Source organism: Lingula anatina, chromosome 3 (assembly GCF_051362555.1).
Source record: "Lingula anatina isolate TDL-2025a chromosome 3, LinAna3.0, whole genome shotgun sequence".
Taxonomy (NCBI): Eukaryota; Metazoa; Brachiopoda; class Lingulata; order Lingulida; family Lingulidae; genus Lingula; species Lingula anatina.
Genome location: NC_141769.1, coordinates 13,336,284 through 13,354,524, shown reverse-complemented (window position 1 = coordinate 13,354,524; position 18,241 = coordinate 13,336,284). Strand labels below are relative to the sequence as shown.

The window sequence follows — 18,241 nt, the reverse complement described above, 5'->3', positions numbered from 1 at the left end:
TACTTTATAGCTATTTTTTCATTGTTCAGACTCATCAAGGTATGAAAAGGGGTGGAGGTGTGTCATACCTTATAGGGATAGAATATAGGATTGCCATTGTAATAGGTATTTCTATATTCTTTTTTAAGTGACCTGTGCAGATGGCCATGGATGCTTCTTCCTTTTAAGAGATGAAATTACTACCTGTGCTCAAAAACTTCTTTTTAGGGTTGAAGTAAAAAATGCATGGAATGCATGTAGCTGTTCACTGGGCTTAAACCAATTGAAGAATGATGTGCTCTCAATAACTTTTTTCTAATAGTTTTTGATTATGTATGTTGAAATTGTGACCTTAGAATAAAATTACAAATTTTTGAGGATGCTAGGAAATATTGTGAGTCACATGTTTAGCATCTAAATTCAAACACTGTCTCTTAAAGAAGTGAAACTGCCATTATGTGGCTGTATTACATGTATGTGAATACGTGGGTCCAGGAAAAAAAACAATTCTAGATATACTTGTCTAGTTACACATTTACATTACGAAGGTGGCAAACTGGTTTGATTTATGTGTTTTTAACATCCGATTTTGTCCCATAGCTCCAGGTGGTAAATTCTATATACATTTCATACATTTGATGTCTACCAGTCAAAATTATTACCTGTCTGTTATATTCAAGGACATTGATATATTTGTCACATGTTTGGGAAATGGCATGCCATATTTTAACACATTTCACTGTAATGGCTTTCATATTTTATTCTGTTATTTGATGGACTTCCGGCAGAAATATCAATAGACTTAACTGTTAAAGCATACCAGTAAGCCAGTTCCATATCATTTTGAAAAAACTTAATGTGTCTTACAGTTTTTATAGGCATTGTTGGAGATAATGCAGTCTCTTTATCACACCTGCATTGTTGTTCTTTTGGGAGTATTTTAATGCTTAGAAGTGTGCTGTGTGGTTAGAGAAATTGTGTCACTTTCCTCATCCCAGCTCGGCAATTTTTTTTTGCCAATTGCAAAATAACCTATAATGTGTCAGAGAGCAATATTATATCTGAGGCTCAGGGCCCATATACAATCTGCGCATATTCCATCGGCTAAAATCTTTACTATGTGAAGATATTTACCTGGATCTTAACGATAAGAAAACCCAGATAGTTATAATAGATGTAATACAAATGTGGGTGTGTTTTGTAGTTTTCAATCCTACTAACAGTGGCATAAATACCACACTGGATTAAGACACTTAGTTTGTTATGTAAGGTCCCCCCACTTCATGTGGCTGTAGAGAAGCAATCAAGTTCAGCATAAGGCATGTGTTCAGTGCATCAGACAGGTATATGGTATTGATATTGTTGTGTTTGCGTGCCAAAATATTTAAAACAGACTTGTTTGTGGATACAGAGATATGAATATTCATTGACTGTACCATTAATTTGTGGTTTCAGTTCTGTGGTCTAGTGTACTTAAGGCGTATGCCCTCCAGTTCTTTTGCCTAATTATTTTGTTTATTTTCTTTTCTGCTCTTTTTTTTTTTTTTTTGTTCTTATACATGTTTGAGGACAGCTAGGACCTTGATGTACCAGGATAGACCAATAACAGCCAAGACAATTAAAGTACTAGTAGTGATTGGTCTAAAGCAAGCCATTTCTCACTTTTAGAAAAAAGTTCTCATAGCCCCATTAGGAGGACTACTGCTCTATCTAACATAAAAGCAGACTAAGTTTTTGTTTCATATAGCAAAGAGTTCAGACCAAGGTTTCAGTTTTGTTCTGTTCTGACACTGGGCCCCTGTCTTAAGGGCAGGTGTTAGCATTATGACTAACTGTGGCCTAACTGTACTGTGTCATGGTTGACACCTCAGGCATGTCAAGTTATAACAGGTCGTGACAGAGGAACTCAACCATATTTCCATAGTAGATAGTACATTGGATAAATATGACTGTGAAGATAACCTGAACCTTAATGTCCTACGACTGGTCATGCACTTAGATTACAATACATAAGTTCTATTAGGCAGACTTGCACAGATATGACCATATTAATGAGCGCTATGGGTCGGAAGCTTTTAATGTGACTTCCAGTTTTATTCGTGTGAGAAAGGCCAAGTTTTATTACTATGGGTCATGCAGGGATTTAATTGATGGTGAAAAACATTTTCTGTGTACATTTTAAATTGACCGGTGATCAGTGATGAAATATAGGGCTAAGGTTTTGTAGCAGTTGTGAAATGGAAAGTAAGAGTATTCTATTGATAGAGAGGAATAAAGGTTAATCTTCCATTAAGACTACAATTCTCAGTGACCAGGGGCTTTGCTATTGGGAACTTTTTTTTAATTATCAGGAAATACATTAACACAATTCGGTATTGTCGTTAACACACATTCGATACTGGATTTTTTTCATTTTTGTCTGACTCAAGATTAATGACTATTGAGAAGCATAAAGCAGTGATATGATAATTGTAGATTGCAAATTGTAGGTGAAAAATTTTCTTACCTTGACATATCATATTAATGACTTAATTGTAATTGAATATTTGTGATATTTAAATGCATTTAGCTTGGTTTAACTATATGTTAGTTTGTATTTGTATTTTACAGAATAAAGGCATTGAGGAGTAGTTGTGTGGTGTAGCCCACCCAATCCTGGAATTGCTGCTCCTAGCTCTGAATTTGTCACCAGGGGCCAGCACGCAAAAGCAGTTTCATAGAGGACAGCATTAAACAACTGAATTGTCGCTAGGAGGCAGCATTGAACAGAAGAACAGTCACTAGAGGTCAGCAGGTGTAGTGTAGTGTAGCATCATGGCGTCTGGAGGGGAGGAGGGAGACGCTGTAGGAAAGCAGTCAGAAGATGAGGACAAACCCCAGGACACCACACAAGGTAGTCATTTCCCACCAAGTGCTCTCTTAAAACTTTAAAAAAGCTGGAAGGCGATAAGTCTCATTTCTAATAATTTCTAGATTTTTCATGCATGAAAATATATTACTTGGTAAGAGTATCCGGGAGTTTATCAGTAAACATTCCAGGGGATGCTCAAACTTCATGTCAGAATAAGTACAAATATTGAAGTGGTGTAGTTGCTTTGATGAGGGGTGGGTGTTCTTAACTCATCTATAAAAAAAACAGGTGTGGATTTTTCAAATCATTACTCTTGTGGCTTACATTCTGGTATTGATATTATAGCAAGTGATGGCAAACAAGAGGGGAAGAAGAGAAAGTTTAAGCCTCTGAAGGCCATGAGGCGTTTCTTCATGGGCCGTAAACGCAGCAAGACGTCAGATGACCAGGCTGTCAGCATAGTTGCTGTACGCTCTGCTAAATCCACAAGTGAACTGTTACATGTAAAAGCAGGAGAAGAAAGGTAGTTCTTGGACACTTGGCATATTCCTTATGTACTTTGATCAGTGACATTTTAGTGAAGAGCTCATTGCTGTCATCCAGTGAAGAATGTTCAACAGCTGTGTTATGCACTGAAATATTTTCTTCACATTAGAGTAGAAATAATGTTATGAAGCTTTTGACTGAAGAAAATTATGTTACTAATTGCTGCTATTATTTTTACAGAAGTTGATCATTTGGTGTTTGTAAACAATTTTAGCATTGTAAGGATGTCTCCATGGTATGGAAAATAATTCCTCATACCATTCCTATAACGACCACTATACCACAAATAACAATACATATAAAAATGTTAAAATGAAAACTTCTATGAACTGCATTAATTTATCAAGTTTTGTGCGTTTTCAGACCCGTTACCCTTGCAGGTAATCTGAGTCTGTCGGCAGACAGCATCTTCTCTCCAGACCAGAAGAAAACCAGTGAGGTCAGAGACCTGAAGGAAGCAGCTTTGTCTTTAGAGGCTTTAAATACTCAGGCAATCAATGTGAGTAGCTTCAGTGGGCTGTGTCACAACCAAAGACAACTAACACATTGTGCCCTGTCACAACCTGGCACACCTAACACAATGGCCCACACTATCTAGCAACTGCAAACAGACTAGACTATTTTACAGGATTTTACATAGTCATTTGTATTGAAGTCATACATTACAGAATTACCAAATATTCATTAATATTCATTAATTGATATCATGTGTTGTTATTGTGCATCATTGTAAATTTTTAGCTTTTTATGTATCTATATTTGGGAATTGGACATAATTTGAATTTTGCATGTTTTAAATCAATTATTTTATTACCTGCATGGTTCATCTTAACAGCTTAGTTATAAATATTACAATACCATGTGTAACACCAGAACAATTAGCATGATTTCTTTGAGTTTATTGCACCAGCATCCACCAAATTGTTATTCAGTTTTGCACATGAAAAGTTTTTAAATAAGAACAAAAAATATATTTTAAAACATCAACACAGAAATATAAATTTCTGTGTGCAAAACATACACTGTCAAGAGCCAGCGCCACAATGTCTGAAATAGGAGATTAAGCATACTGGTAGTGGGTCTTGCTCTTAGGATATGAAAATGTAATATAATGCATGAAGCATTTGATAATGCAGTTGTTATAGATATTGATAGCTGTGTACTTTGGTACATGCATGCTTATAAGAAGGAGAAAGAAACGATTAGTGAAGTGACATGAGTTTTTCTCTTGTTAATTAGGTAAATGAATTTTAGTCATGTGCCACTGAGTTATCCCTTAGGTTATAAAAGTTACTGCATTGAACGGTTTTAATGGTTATATTGTAGTACAGAACTTACATTGAAAAAAGGAGCATTTGTTTATTAATGATGATAGCTCACATACATAGCCAGTCAGACAGAACATGGCATGTATAGAAAAGTACTCCATTGCAAGCATTCACATTAAGTCATCTCTGTGCTTGATGTAGTGCTCGAATCCCATCAAGAAGCATTTTGTTGCCATGGTAACGTAGCTTGAGTTTTTGCATGGAATCATGAGGTATTGATTGATTGTGCAGTGAAGAGGAAGCATGGTAGCGTGATGATGGTGATGATGACAGAGTTTAATGCAAAGAGAGAAGGGAGTTTAAAAGGCCTGTTTAGACAAGCGCCAATTCAAACTTGCATCATTAGGCATAGTTGGGTGCTCTGGTAATGTATGTGTAATATTCATGCAGAGAAGTTCCATTGTGCTGAGTGTTTTGAATTTCCTGATGATGCAACTTAGTCAGGCATCTTTTTAAAAGTTAATCCCTGGTCTGAACAGACCAAGCACAGAATGATTTTTTTTTATTTTAAAAGAAAATTGTCAACAAAACGACTCAGTAGAAAGTGATGTAATCATGTCTTATTTATAAATGTGTCTATTTATTCGTTTGTTTATAAATTAATTTAATAATTTTGATGGAAGTAATCATCTTTTCTTTAATGGAAATAAGTAGTTTTTTTAAAAGAAATTCTGACTTAATAGAGCTAGCACATAGATGTTTTGAAAAGAGATTTCCCACATATTCTGAAGATATGTTGAGAAGTTAATGGATGGAAAGTAATGTATTTTCAAAAAATGCAATAATGAATTTGCATCAGTTTTATATTTACCTTTTAATAAGACAAGATGCAAATTATACTGTTTCATTAAGCAAAACAGTAAATACAGTTTATAATTAACACATCAGGTATCTGGTCTTAATTAGTATTTTTATTAATACAGATCATGGTGATAATCCCTTCCCACAGCTTGCTACTCACACCTACTCCAGACATGATGCTAATTGTTCGCTATATGTTTCCCAGAGTTCTCCATTATATACAAATAACAATGTGCTCTTACTCTCCATTATACTGATTTCTGGGCTCTGTGCATTTGGCTACATATTTTCTAAAACATTTCCTCCTAAATCGGACTTTTGGTGATTTTTATTAAGTTATATGATGATGTCATATTTATCATATTATTCAGTCAATATTATTTGTAACAATTGGCCAAACTTTTCCACACAATGGTAAAAGGATAAATACTGGACTCCTGTGCATTTGCACTTCACAGAATCTGATCTGAGTTTAATCAGCCAAGATATTGATTACTCTTGTTAAAAGCCTCTATCAGGATAGCACGGCCCTGGGGAGGGATGAGTAATAGAGTGGAGAGTGGAAGCACATATTGTTTGGTATTATTGTGGAGAGCACTGAGGATATTGCTCATATCATTGGATCTGCATGAACACAGCTGCATCACGCTTTCATATATATCTTCTCCCCCAGCTCAAGAGAACTGGGCACTCTACAAGTCGTAGAAGCTTGGGAAGCATGGACAGCTCGGAGGACGATATAGAGGTAGACATTGGGGGATTGGAAAGAGACGGGGGTGGGGAGGGGAGGGGAGGCATACTGGTTGGGATAGAGTTTTGGTGCCCTAGAAGTCATATGTCCAGGAGGCAAGAACAGCTAAGGGAAAGATACAGATTGATATAGACAATGGATGATTAAAGATGGGGTAGGGTGGTAAGGGTTACATCGCTCTATAAATTAATTTGGGATGCACTGACAACCTGGCAATTGTTGAAGATGTGTAAGGGCATGGGGATGGAGAAGAGTTTGGGTGCCATTGAAATAATAGGGAACCTGGACAAGACGCTGTTTGAAAAGGGGGTGTTTTGGATAAAGTTTTAAAATGAGAAATGAATTGAACTGAGGGTCATTTTGGTCATTTGGGATAAGGCTCCCTTCAAAAATTCGATCCCTGAAAGCATGGAGAGCCTCTTTTTTTTTGGGAGGGGGGGTGTAAAGGCCAGGGGAAATTGAAAAAAGAGTGAAGTATACTCTTTATATTATACAAATCGGTAGCAAGTGTGGCCATGAAGGTTACTTAAAGACTGACACCAAAAGGGGAATGCTTGTGGAAGAAAGGTTTAGGCAAAGAAGAAGGGATTGCTGCTTTGGGTATGGTCACTGATTTGTCTATAAATGGCAACCCCTGCAGTTAACAGACTGGTATAAAAACACATGCAACTTAAACTGTGCTTCAAAAAGTAAAGAAGAGGGGCAGACACGAGGGTCCTGTGTTATATTGATTGGTTTGAGAAACTGCATCTTAAAGTAGTCAGCGTTTTTCGAAACCAAGATTTTTGTGACCACTGCAGGTTCAGTTAAAAGGTTGTTTTATGATTTGCATGTTCTGAGTCATTGCATTGTGGTAACACACTCGCTTGATGCACTAATATTATAAGCATATTTGCCCCAGCAATTATTTCATTTCTTGGGAATTTAAGATCAGAGAGATTGTTAACTAGTCAGTGCATCGATCATCATTAGAAATATAAGAGGCATCAACTGTCATTATTTTCTAAAAAGAAGACATTGAATAATTGAGCTAACTATATGAAAATTGAATTACTTAGGAATTTTACCATCTTCCCAAGCCTGCTTTTAGTCCTGCCAAAAAGGAAAGCAGTGAGGGTAAGTGCAACTCAAACAATCACTTGATAAAGTTAATAAGAAGTCTTTGGGCAGAACTGAACACAATACTGTACTCTTTATTGTTTTGCAATCCTTAGCAGGTAATTCAGATGTAATTTATCAGAAATAAGAAGTTGAAGACAATTTTATCAAATTATTAAAAATTATTTGTGAGGTATATTATGCATCCCTAAGATAAATGTGCAGAGAGAAGAGAAAAAAAATCAACAGAAATTGGTATGAAAAACAAAGGGACCTTCAATATATATTTGGACAACCAGAAATGGACATTTCCCCCCATATAAATTATAAACTGTATATAATTACATAATTCCTGGTCTCCTTCAAGATGGCATTCAAGCCAAAGATGTAGACTTAGATGCAGTAAAGCAGACATCAGCTCTTGGTAATGTGGCTGCCAGACACAAGATGGCCATCAGACCTAAGTCAAGGCGAGCTTCATCCCAGTTCCGCAGCCCACAGAAAAGTGAGGTAAACTAGATTTCTTTATATGACTGTTGTCTTGTGTGCCTTAAGGATTTACAACTTGATATATTTTAAAAGACATCTTACTGTATTTGTCCATGCTTTGCAGAAATGGTGTATTTACGTCATCTTTTGCTTCTCTCTAATTTCAGTTTGTTAGCTCACATGAAATAAATATGCATTTAGATTTATTTATTTATTTATTTATTTATTGTGAAAAAGTAAATTGCAGTCACTGTGTTATGTTTAAGACCAAATAACAATGAAATGTAAAAGAGATACTTAAATATAATTAATATGTTAAACAGGGATATAAAATATACTGTTAAGCTAATAGAGGTATTAGTGTTTTTCTGGTGTAAATGTAAGTTAAAATGTTACTTTTTTCCCTTCTCTTAGCCTCGACCTGCCACGCCTGTGCTGCCCAGTGTGAATGAAGAGCCACCCCCAAAATCTAGTCCAAAAAGAGAACATAAAGAAGAAAAGAAAACTGCCAAGAAGTTTAAAGGTACATAGGGTAAACTCACCATGTGATATGCAATTTGCATGAAGTCAGTGTAGTTTAAACCTATAAAAGGATAAAATGTCTCAATATGTTTGTATTTGTTGATGTTGTTGTGTTGCTCAGAATGTTTTGCAGGGTTTTGATATGGAGGTCATAAATTTTGCTAGTCCAAGTGCTTAGTTTCATCCTTATGTACAGTTTTTAAACTATTTTCTGAAAACTATATATGTTATATGATGGAGATTGTCATATATTTCAGTCCAACAGCATCAAATAACTACATTTACATATTACTAGAGCAATACATTTTTGCCAATTTTGACTCATCACCAAGGGTCATATATTTTTGCTTGAGAAAATAAAAAAAATATATATTAATGCTAACATATCATTGATGCCATAGAAAATTAGTCAAATCTAAAAATGAAAAAGAAATTGACCGCCTTTTCCAAGGTTGACATAATAGGATTTCATGTTGTCCAAATTCAGCTATGTAAGGGTTTTCAACAAATTTGAACCAGTAAAGGTTAATTTGGACCTTTCAGTTGCTAAAATTGTGGTCACTGTAACTGTGACCCCCAAAACAACACAAAAAGGAATCCTATAATTGGTTTTATGAATTAAAATGAAGGAATGAACATGTTGGCATATGTATGATGCACAGTTATGACACTTTTTGTTGTATTATAGAGAAAAAATATTTGTCATTGTGTATCATCACTTCGTTTTATCGTTGTTGTTGTTGTTGGTGTGTGTGTGTGTGTGTGTGTGTGTGTGTGTGTGTGTGTGTGTGTGTGTGTGAAAACTGATAGAAAACTGATAATCATTTATAAGAGAAGAGTAAGATAGGTATCAAATTTATTCTGAAAAACACAGGAAAAGTGTATATAAATCTTTTTTCACTTTTCTAATGAAATGATATTTTCCTTACATGTATAAACCCATTTTAAAAGAATACTTTTACGAAATTGGTAGCAGTTGTTCAGGTCCAAGTTGTATGATTTTGCCAATATTGTATGTTATTGTAATAATCTGTACCTAATCCTATGTTTGACCCCTATTTATCCTAATGTCCATGTTTTATTTGAACTCCAGGGTTGAGGATCTTCTAAATCCCTCCTGACTACAGGTCCTTATTTAAACACCTTTCACACAGTTTGACTTATGTTCAGCATTTTATTTCATTCATCCTTTTTCCCTTGAGAAAGCTTTATGTTCAGGAATGCTCCAAAGTTACATATCTGTCCTTCACTGTTTTTTGGCAAACAATTATTTTCATATTCATAAAAAAAACATTGCTAAGTATCGCTGTTGTAATTGAAAATAAGTTGTCAGTCGAAGTATTTTGAATGTCGAATGTGCCATCATTGGGTTTTCTGTGTCCACTTATACAACATGAAATGTCTTTGATAGAAGTATTGCTGACCCCAAGACTAGTGAAGGACAGAGCTTGCTTGAATTTAGGTTCCTTTCACAAATTAAAGCATCTGCATACATCCACTTACAAGCAATTGATATTATTTTACAAGCATTATTTTCTGCATGATAAAAAGCAATATTGATAATAGGCATCTTAAATGTTTACAAGTTTTCATATTTTGGTTATATTATTTTATCATTTCTATCAGTTGTTAATGATTTGGATATTGGAACTTTAAATTAAACTTCTTGATCAATTAGTTAACGAGTTAGGATTTGTGAAAACACACGCATGCACACACACGTTGACAAACACACAAAATAGAAATGAAAATAAACAAGATAAACAGATAAATGAATAAATATAAATGTTTTTGAAGAAATCGAATTTGGAGGACTTATTGTACAAAAAGGAAGCAAAACAGTCCAATTCACTCAGTACTCATAAGCATGTCTTAATCATTTTCTTTTTTGTTATGGACGTAAGACATTAAGAAGATGGATCTCAAAAACTTCATTCATTTTTCATGCTTTGAGGTATTGACATTAATGATATACAACATAAATACTGCATTATTTTGATACAGCATTGCTTCATTGCTGCTACAATGTTACAAAATTGCAACATTGCTGCATTATGGGTTGCATAAGTATGGTTACAGTGTAGCTTTACAAAGATATCGCCACTGTGTTAGAGTGCATTCCCAGAGATTTAGATCGATCCATCCGGATTGACCTAACCCCCTGGGGGTTCACGCTAAATTGCAGTCAGCCGAGCGCGCAAAACAGTTAATTACCCCCTTACAGCTTTAAATAGGCGGGACAGAAGCTTATGCCGGCTAAGCTGACAGTAATCTAGTGAGACTCCCACAGGGATAGATCGATCTAAAATCTGTGTGAATGGTGTCTTACATATTATGTTCTTTGCATATGAACTTCCCAGCTGATCACTGAAGACCTACTAGAACTGATTTGCATGCAAGTTCAAAATTCTAGAGCAGCACACCTCATTGTTGAAAAATAGGCAAAAACATTATGCTAGCAAGAGCAGATGCAAGTGATCCATGGTTTTGGTTTATCATTTTGTGTGCTCTAACTTCCTTTTTGTCTGGATACTCTGGGTGCTAGAGATATGATTTTAAAAGCCCATTTAGCCAAGACTTTCAAGAAAAAGTCAACTCTCTTTTTTACAAACACAAACATTTCATATTTTTGTTTTTTGGCAGAAACTGAGAATTCTTACTTCTTTTTGTTCAGCAGAACATAAATTTAAAACAGAAATCTTCCATTGCAATGTGTTAGCAGTTCGAACTATAAGATCAATACAGAGATCAGTGTCACACTGCAGCAAGCCTAGTATTATGTTTTCAACATCATGATCATAGTGACGCTGCAAATGTATAGAAAAAATAATTTCATTTGATGTGCATAAAAGGGAATTCGCTAAAACAATCTTAGATGTCAAATAGACTAAACTGTGACATTTGATGTCACCAAGTGACCAGTATAAATAAATGAGGCTCATTCTCTAAATTTCTGTTTCAAATACAAAGGGAAATTTAGCAAACAAAACTGGAGTGGCTTTACAAAGCAATACCCAGATTTACTGCAGCCTTTTCTAACCTGGTCATTTGGTGTTATCAAATGATGTGGTTAACTCTGTTTACAGTCTTGGTCATTCTGTACTGTAAATGCATCTTAAAAGTATCATAATGTAAATGCATGAATACATGCACTTTATTTATTTAGTTTCTTCCTTTTTTTATAAGCTTAAGTACCACTGCCCTGCCGGGCATGATCTGGTCACCATTATCAATAGCAACTAGTCACTGATATGTTTTAAAAATGTGACACAAAATGCATTTGTTTTGTTCAAGTAATACTAATCACTAAAAAATACTGTTTAAACAGATTTTAATGAGGTGCTGTATGCAAGACTAAAGCTTTTTTAATCACAGTTTCAAAAACCTTGTTCAGTAAATCATCTAGAAATATTAATTTAAAAAGTATTTTCAGAAGAAAAACAGAAATCAAATATGTTGAAAATCTGTTTTCTAGATTGTATGCTTAGTGTTATATTAATCACAGTGGCCAGTATTGTTTAGTGTGGAACAATATGTGATACTGTTATTGTTTATTTTTCAGATGAGACTGATTCAAAGGAAAAACAAGACAAGGAAAAAGACAGAGTGGTTGCCATGGAAACAGTACCAGTGATCAGCATAACTGCAGCTTCACCCGAGTCCGTCTTTGAGAGATCTACCGAAGAATCAAAGGTGTCTACAGAGACAAAACCAGTTGTTGAGCAACCCGAAACAAAACAGGCAGCAAAAAAGGAAGAAGAAAACATGGAAACTGATGACGTTGTCTTGCCCAAACCAGCTTCATCTGTAGTAGGTGGTGGAATCCTTCTTCAGGATGCAAAGCCGCCACCCCCTTTGTTGCTTGGCCAGGCTGACAACTATGTGCAAGACCATGAAGCAGTTGAGGAGAGTTTGAAGAATGAAAAAGAAACTGTGACCACACAGGTGAATCATGGAGACAGTGAAGATATCGACCATGCAAAGAAAGAAACCTGTGAAGATGAAAAAGAGCAGCCAATGGAGATTGAAATTGTGGAAACAATACAGCCTGAGAAGACTGAGAGAGACATTGTAATTGAGCCAGCTGCCGTTGAGGTGGAAGTCGTGGAATTAAAAACACCCGACATCACTGAGAAAACAGAAGCTCCCCAGCCAAAAGAGAGGTCTCCTAGAGGCAGCATGAGGGCTCCATATGATAATGTTGTAATCATTCCGAGAGAGAAGGACAAGGAGGAATCTCAGCCTGACAAATCACCTGCACGCAGACGCTTCCAGGACAGGCGTAGTAGGACTGTCCCCACCTCAAATACTCAGTCTGAGGAGATCACTAAGGCTCTAGGCAAGCGCCAGAGCATGCATGAGGAAGAAGAAGAACAAGAGAAAGACTCCAAACAGCCATCGCCTAAACCCTTGGAGCGCTTTGCCCACCTGAAAAAGAAAAGCCCCTCAGAACCCACTAAGTCAGTCGTTGTGATCAAGCATGCCAAGGCTGTGGTGACACCTGGTATGGTTAGCAGCCCAGAACAGACTCCAGAGGGAAGCACTGCTGAGCCAGAAAAGGCTCCTCCAAAGATCTCTGCCTCCCAGTCTGTGTCAGTCAAGCCTCCTACTCCTTCAGTGAAGCCTGGTCGACACACTGTGCAAGAGAAGGTGGACACAGCTAACACAGACCCACCCTGGGTTGCCATGGCAAAGAAGCGAGAGAAACTCCGGCAACAACAGCAGCAGCAACAAGATGGTAGCAGTGATGGACAGACGACGTCTCTGGGAGATGGGAAGGCTGAGGAAGACCCTGACACTTCAAAGGATGCAGATGAAAAGCCTCAACCTGTCAGTTTTAGACACTCACTGAAACAGTGGCAAGGAAAGACTGTGGGCTCTGAGCACGAGAAACCTGCAGCAAAATCGTCTTTTAAGAGAGAAACATCACCTGTCAAACAACCTAGTCAGAAAGATGCTACTCAACCACAGTTTGGTGTAGCAAAGCAGCCAGAACTAACCAAAACATCCCCATTCAAACAGTCATTGAACAAAACTAGGTCTAGTAGTCTAACTGAAGAAAAGCCAGAGTTAGCAAGGGCTTCACCTTTCAAACAATCCTTGAACAAAACAAAGTCTACAAATGAAACTGAGTCAAAACCAGAAATCACAAGAGCTTCGCCATTCAAACAATCCTTCAGTAAAACTAAATCCAACCCTGAAGTTGAAGAAAAACCAGACTCTGAAGCAAAGACTCCTCTCCTAGTCACACTAAAGCAAACAGAACCCAGAGGAAAAACCATATTCACCAGTTCAACTGGGGAAACTCCACCGACAACAGAATCTAAACCTGAACCCAAAAAGGTGGTTTCACCATTCAAGGTATCTGTGAAAACAACAGCTGGGGTCACATCTCCAGCAAGGCAGTCCTCCGTGAAACAGGACTCTGAGAAAGAAAACAAAGACCAACCAGAAGAGCGGAAATTTGGGTCACCTTTGCGCAGGTCTTTGAAACAAGATTCGGGACCAGCTCCTAGCAAGCCAGCTAAGCCAGATGTCATTTTAAGAGGAAAGCCTGCAGAGCCAGTCATCAATATTGAAATTATTGAGAAAACTCCTCCAAAACCAAAACTGGTGAGTAACATATGGCTTTTATAAGGTGTCTATGGATTTATGATAAAGGTGAATAGTTTAATGACAGACGTTCTAGTAACACCAGACTAAGTATATCTTAAGCAAGTAGTATGAAATTTGAATTATTTTGTAATTATTGGAATTTTCTTAGAATGTGATGTAAACCCATGCCGCTGCTAAAAGTGGATTGTTTTTAAAATTACTGTTTGCAAGGAATTTTTTTAAAAATGAAAGAAATTAGTACAGATCTGCTAATCATTTTTGTTGCAAATTTCTTAGCTTCTGCTTTTGTTTGAGGTGCTCATCTGAAATATCCACAGCTATTCATTGTCAAAGTGTACCATTTTTTTTTCTTCAGGCCCCTGTATCATCAACCAAACCTAGCAGTGACACCACACCACCAGAGAAATGTAGCGAGTCTGCAGCTGTGTCCAGAAAATCCCGGGTCTTGGATCTTGTCAAGAACTTTCAGAAGTTAGAAGTCACATAAGACTGCAAGGCAACCAGATAGGATGTTATGTTGAAGGCATGGTGTAAAGATTGTGGTAAAATCTATGAAATATGAAATCTGGTCACCAGCTTTAAAATAGTTTAAATATGAGCCTGTGCCTGCTTGTTTTTGAAACTGTGAGTAGCTTGTGACATAAGGGATTACTAAATATGATTTTTGAGTCTGTAACTCCCAGAGGATGAAGGTGAATTTGGTTAAACTTCTGAGACTCTGAGGGGAAATTGTCAAGTTCTTGATTAATATAAAGTTGAGTGATTAGTATGAAGTTGATTGGGTTTCATTTACTGCATTGCCTAAAGACTGCTAACCTGGCTGGATCCAAATGTGGCCATCGTTATATTTGAAAGCATGACCATCTTTGAGTTGTATTATGTAAAAATGCTGCAAGGCAAGACATATCCGAGGCAGTACAACTGTGGAATATGCTCATGTTTAGATAATGCTATTTCTTGTCCATCAAAAGGAGTTTGTGTCACAGTGTGCTTCAGACTCCATGAAAACAGATGTAAATCGTAATTAGCAGTCTCATCTGAAGTACTACAAAGGACAACCGTCACATCTTCATTGAAGGTGTTATTAATTTTTTTTTTCCTGGAGCTTGTATTAAGTGGAGTGGAGAGGCTTGCCATCAGAACAAAAAAAAAAAAAATAATAATAATAGTAACCGTATTTCAAGAGGAGCATTAAGTAAGCAAGAATCGGTCTATTATAATTTCAAATTTGTGACAAGGAGTTTGGAAAGGATGGGACTTTACAGACGCTGTCATGAATTGATAAAGAAAAAATATGATCTAAAAATGATACATTGATTGAAATGATAATTCTAGTCTTTCTTCATCCATACCAGCAGATACTATAATACCACAACATATGAAAGAAAAAAATGGGGTTCTTATAATGTTATCTTGTGACAGCTTTGAAGATATTTATTAATGTTATACTAAATATTAAGCACTATGTGATTTTTGTTGATGCTCTTGCATGGTGATGTTTTCTACCAGACAAGAGCTTGAAAAGACATGAGATGTTGCCCTACAGAGCACAGTGTGATACCTTATAGGATTGCCAATATTTTAGCTTTCTGAGTATGCCTAGTCGCTATTGTTTATTTCATTATTAGCTATATAGAATCACATCTAGGAATAAAAGGATTTGAACAATAGTCAGAAATGAGTGGAAATGTCACTGCATATAGTCAATTTGGCAGCCCTGGCAATAGATTACTGTGTGATGATAGTCATGGGTTTGATATTTTGTGCACAGCCTGTTGTCAAAGATCAAAGGATTTTGATACTTGTAGTTAAAAGAGTTATCTCTCACCTAATTGTTGTAAAAAACAGGTTGGAGGTTTAACACATACTTTTCTACTGAGCATGATTTTGTTAATTGTCTGAAATGTTTTTTTTCCTGACATTTTACCAGAAGTCAATCCCTTGCATTGGGAGAAGTGCAGATTTAAATACTTTCTGATTCTAGTCCTTATTATTCATTAAATGTACTCCTCCCAAGTTATTTGATGCAGCCGGTATATGACTAGTCTTTATTTGTAGTAACTGTTTATAAACTAGTCAAAGGCCTATTTCACAATCTGTCATTAGTAAACATTTTGTCATGGGGTATACTTTGTAAATAGTCTCCATTTCAAAGGCATCAGTAACTTTGGGAGTGATACCAGTACTTTAGGAATGGTGGTTTCACAAACTGGGCCTGGATCTGCTTGCCATTAACAGAAGCATATGCAAACCTGTTTTGTTAACTGTAGTAGGCCCATGCAAAATATTCATCCTTCACTCTGCAAGAGCAATTTGTAACACAGCTAATTTAAGTATTACATCACTTGCTATGTACATTTTTCTATCTTTAACAATGTAAATAAGAAGATAAAGATAGACATTAAAACTCTTTAGATAATAATGAGGTTTCAGTATAAATGCAATTAAGTTCTTGGGCTGTTCCTGTTTTATAATTACATTTGTGCTTGTTAGTCTTTATGTGTTAGGCCTAGGTAAATTGCAATAATTTTTGACTAACTTATTTTAGCCTGATGAGAAAATGTGTTCATATACAACATATATAATTATCTTAGTAATATTGATGTACATGTACTGTGTTTATTTACCTTTGTTGGCTCATTTAACTGAAAGAGTCTAAAAGCTAAAAAGTTTGTTGATAACAAACCATCGCATTATATTTACTGTATATGGACTCAAGCTGCATCTTTGTACAGTTCTTATTAAGACAGTTGAAACAAAAGGGATACATCAGAGGGCTTTTATTACCAAAATGAGTACTTTGTGTGATAATGTGCTATTTATATCCATATAAGACTTAAACTATGTCAGCAATGTCACATGCTAACTTGTTTAATGAAAACCAAGGAAAAGCAATTGGTGTCCTTGAGATTGTTAAAAGCATTTGTGCTAACTATGCATCAGATCAAGCATATTAATAGATAGCTTATGTGGATCCATGGGTAGGTGGTTGGGTGGGCAAAATGGATTTTTCCTGCCCCCCTCCCCTGCCTCCAACCCATTCCATGTTATTTTGCACCAGCCAGTGTAATCTATATATAACCATGTTAACTCTTACTTAATGTTTCAAACCTGAGCCATTGCTCAACACGGTGTATGTTTCAGCTGCTTGCATGATTCCAAGACACCTATACCCCCCCTCCACCCCCCCAACACACACACACACACACACACACACACACACACACACATACACACACACACTACTATTAGCTGGTGTGTGCAGTTCAAAATGACACTCTATCCATGTTTGAGTGGGGAGATCATAGATAAAGTGTTTTAAACTGTGTTATCTTGTCATTTGATGAGATGGGGTAAAGTAATTACTCCTGATCTACATGTATTTAAAGAGGACCTGTGTGTACTTCAGTGGAGCACCTGTTGTGTTCTGAAGCAGCTAAGTGTATGCCACATTACTGTCAAGTGCCTTTTTAACTGCACCATATATATATAGCAGCAGCATATGCAAGTCCAAAGAGATTATAAAGCACACACCATGTATCATGCACATTCTGCTCACTTGATGCCAGATGGATGTTGTAATTCGTTTTTGTATGCCGTTTTGATCATTACAAATCTCTGATGTGTGGGGAGTTATGTTAAATGACCATATTGGTCTTATACATAATAAAAGCTGGAGTTCTAAGCATAGCTTGAATATAATTTTAGTAGAAACATGGAATTGATAATGCAAACTGTTGTGTACAGTTACTATCAAACCTACCAAAAAGAAAATCATTTTGTTGAAGGCATTCCTGATTCGTCATACTGGATATTGCATAATGAGCTTTTTATACTCAGAGAAAGTCATATATTTGTATAGATTACAAGACGGCAGTATCCAAGTTGTGTTATATGCTAAGAATGTATTGGCTTTTATATCATAATAGGAGAGACCAGTGCATTCTGTTAATGAAGTAGTTGCGATAGTTGTGTATTGCATAATTTCTGCTAAGATGGATGTCTACATTTTTACTTAGATGATTGGTTGAAATAGATAATTTATGTCTAAGCATGTAGTTAACATGATATTTAATAACGTGTGTACAGTTGTCAATATATAAAAATATATTATGTAAATGGTTGTACTTAATATTAAATAATATAATAGCATGAACAAAAAGGTTTGATGTGGTTGTTGTTTTCTGGTATATAGGCAGTGTATGTAATGAAAGTTTAGGATATTTCTTAATTAGTTTAATTTCATACAGCGACGTGCAG

General features: G+C 36.1%; 1 protein-coding gene across 3 annotated transcripts in view; it reads left to right on the top strand.

The window, feature by feature from the left end:
• LOC106181564 (uncharacterized) overlaps window positions 1-18,144 on the top strand; it is a 26,597-nt gene extending 8,453 nt beyond the window's left edge. For 2 of the 3 annotated variants that reach the window (XM_013565981.2, XM_013565982.2), the window contains 9 exons: window positions 2,590-2,872; window positions 3,176-3,353; window positions 3,740-3,875; window positions 6,179-6,250; window positions 7,315-7,372; window positions 7,722-7,864; window positions 8,258-8,366; window positions 11,928-13,978; window positions 14,337-18,144. In XM_013565981.2, the coding sequence (XP_013421435.2) occupies window positions 2,794-2,872; window positions 3,176-3,353; window positions 3,740-3,875; window positions 6,179-6,250; window positions 7,315-7,372; window positions 7,722-7,864; window positions 8,258-8,366; window positions 11,928-13,978; window positions 14,337-14,468 (2,958 nt within the window). In that variant the 5' untranslated portion in view covers window positions 2,590-2,793 and the 3' untranslated portion in view covers window positions 14,469-18,144. The remainder of the gene's footprint in view (window positions 1-2,589; window positions 2,873-3,175; window positions 3,354-3,739; window positions 3,876-6,178; window positions 6,251-7,314; window positions 7,373-7,721; window positions 7,865-8,257; window positions 8,367-11,927; window positions 13,979-14,336) is intronic. The other variant, XM_013565983.2, reaches the window with a different exon arrangement.
• The last annotated feature ends 97 nt before the right edge of the window (window positions 18,145-18,241 follow it).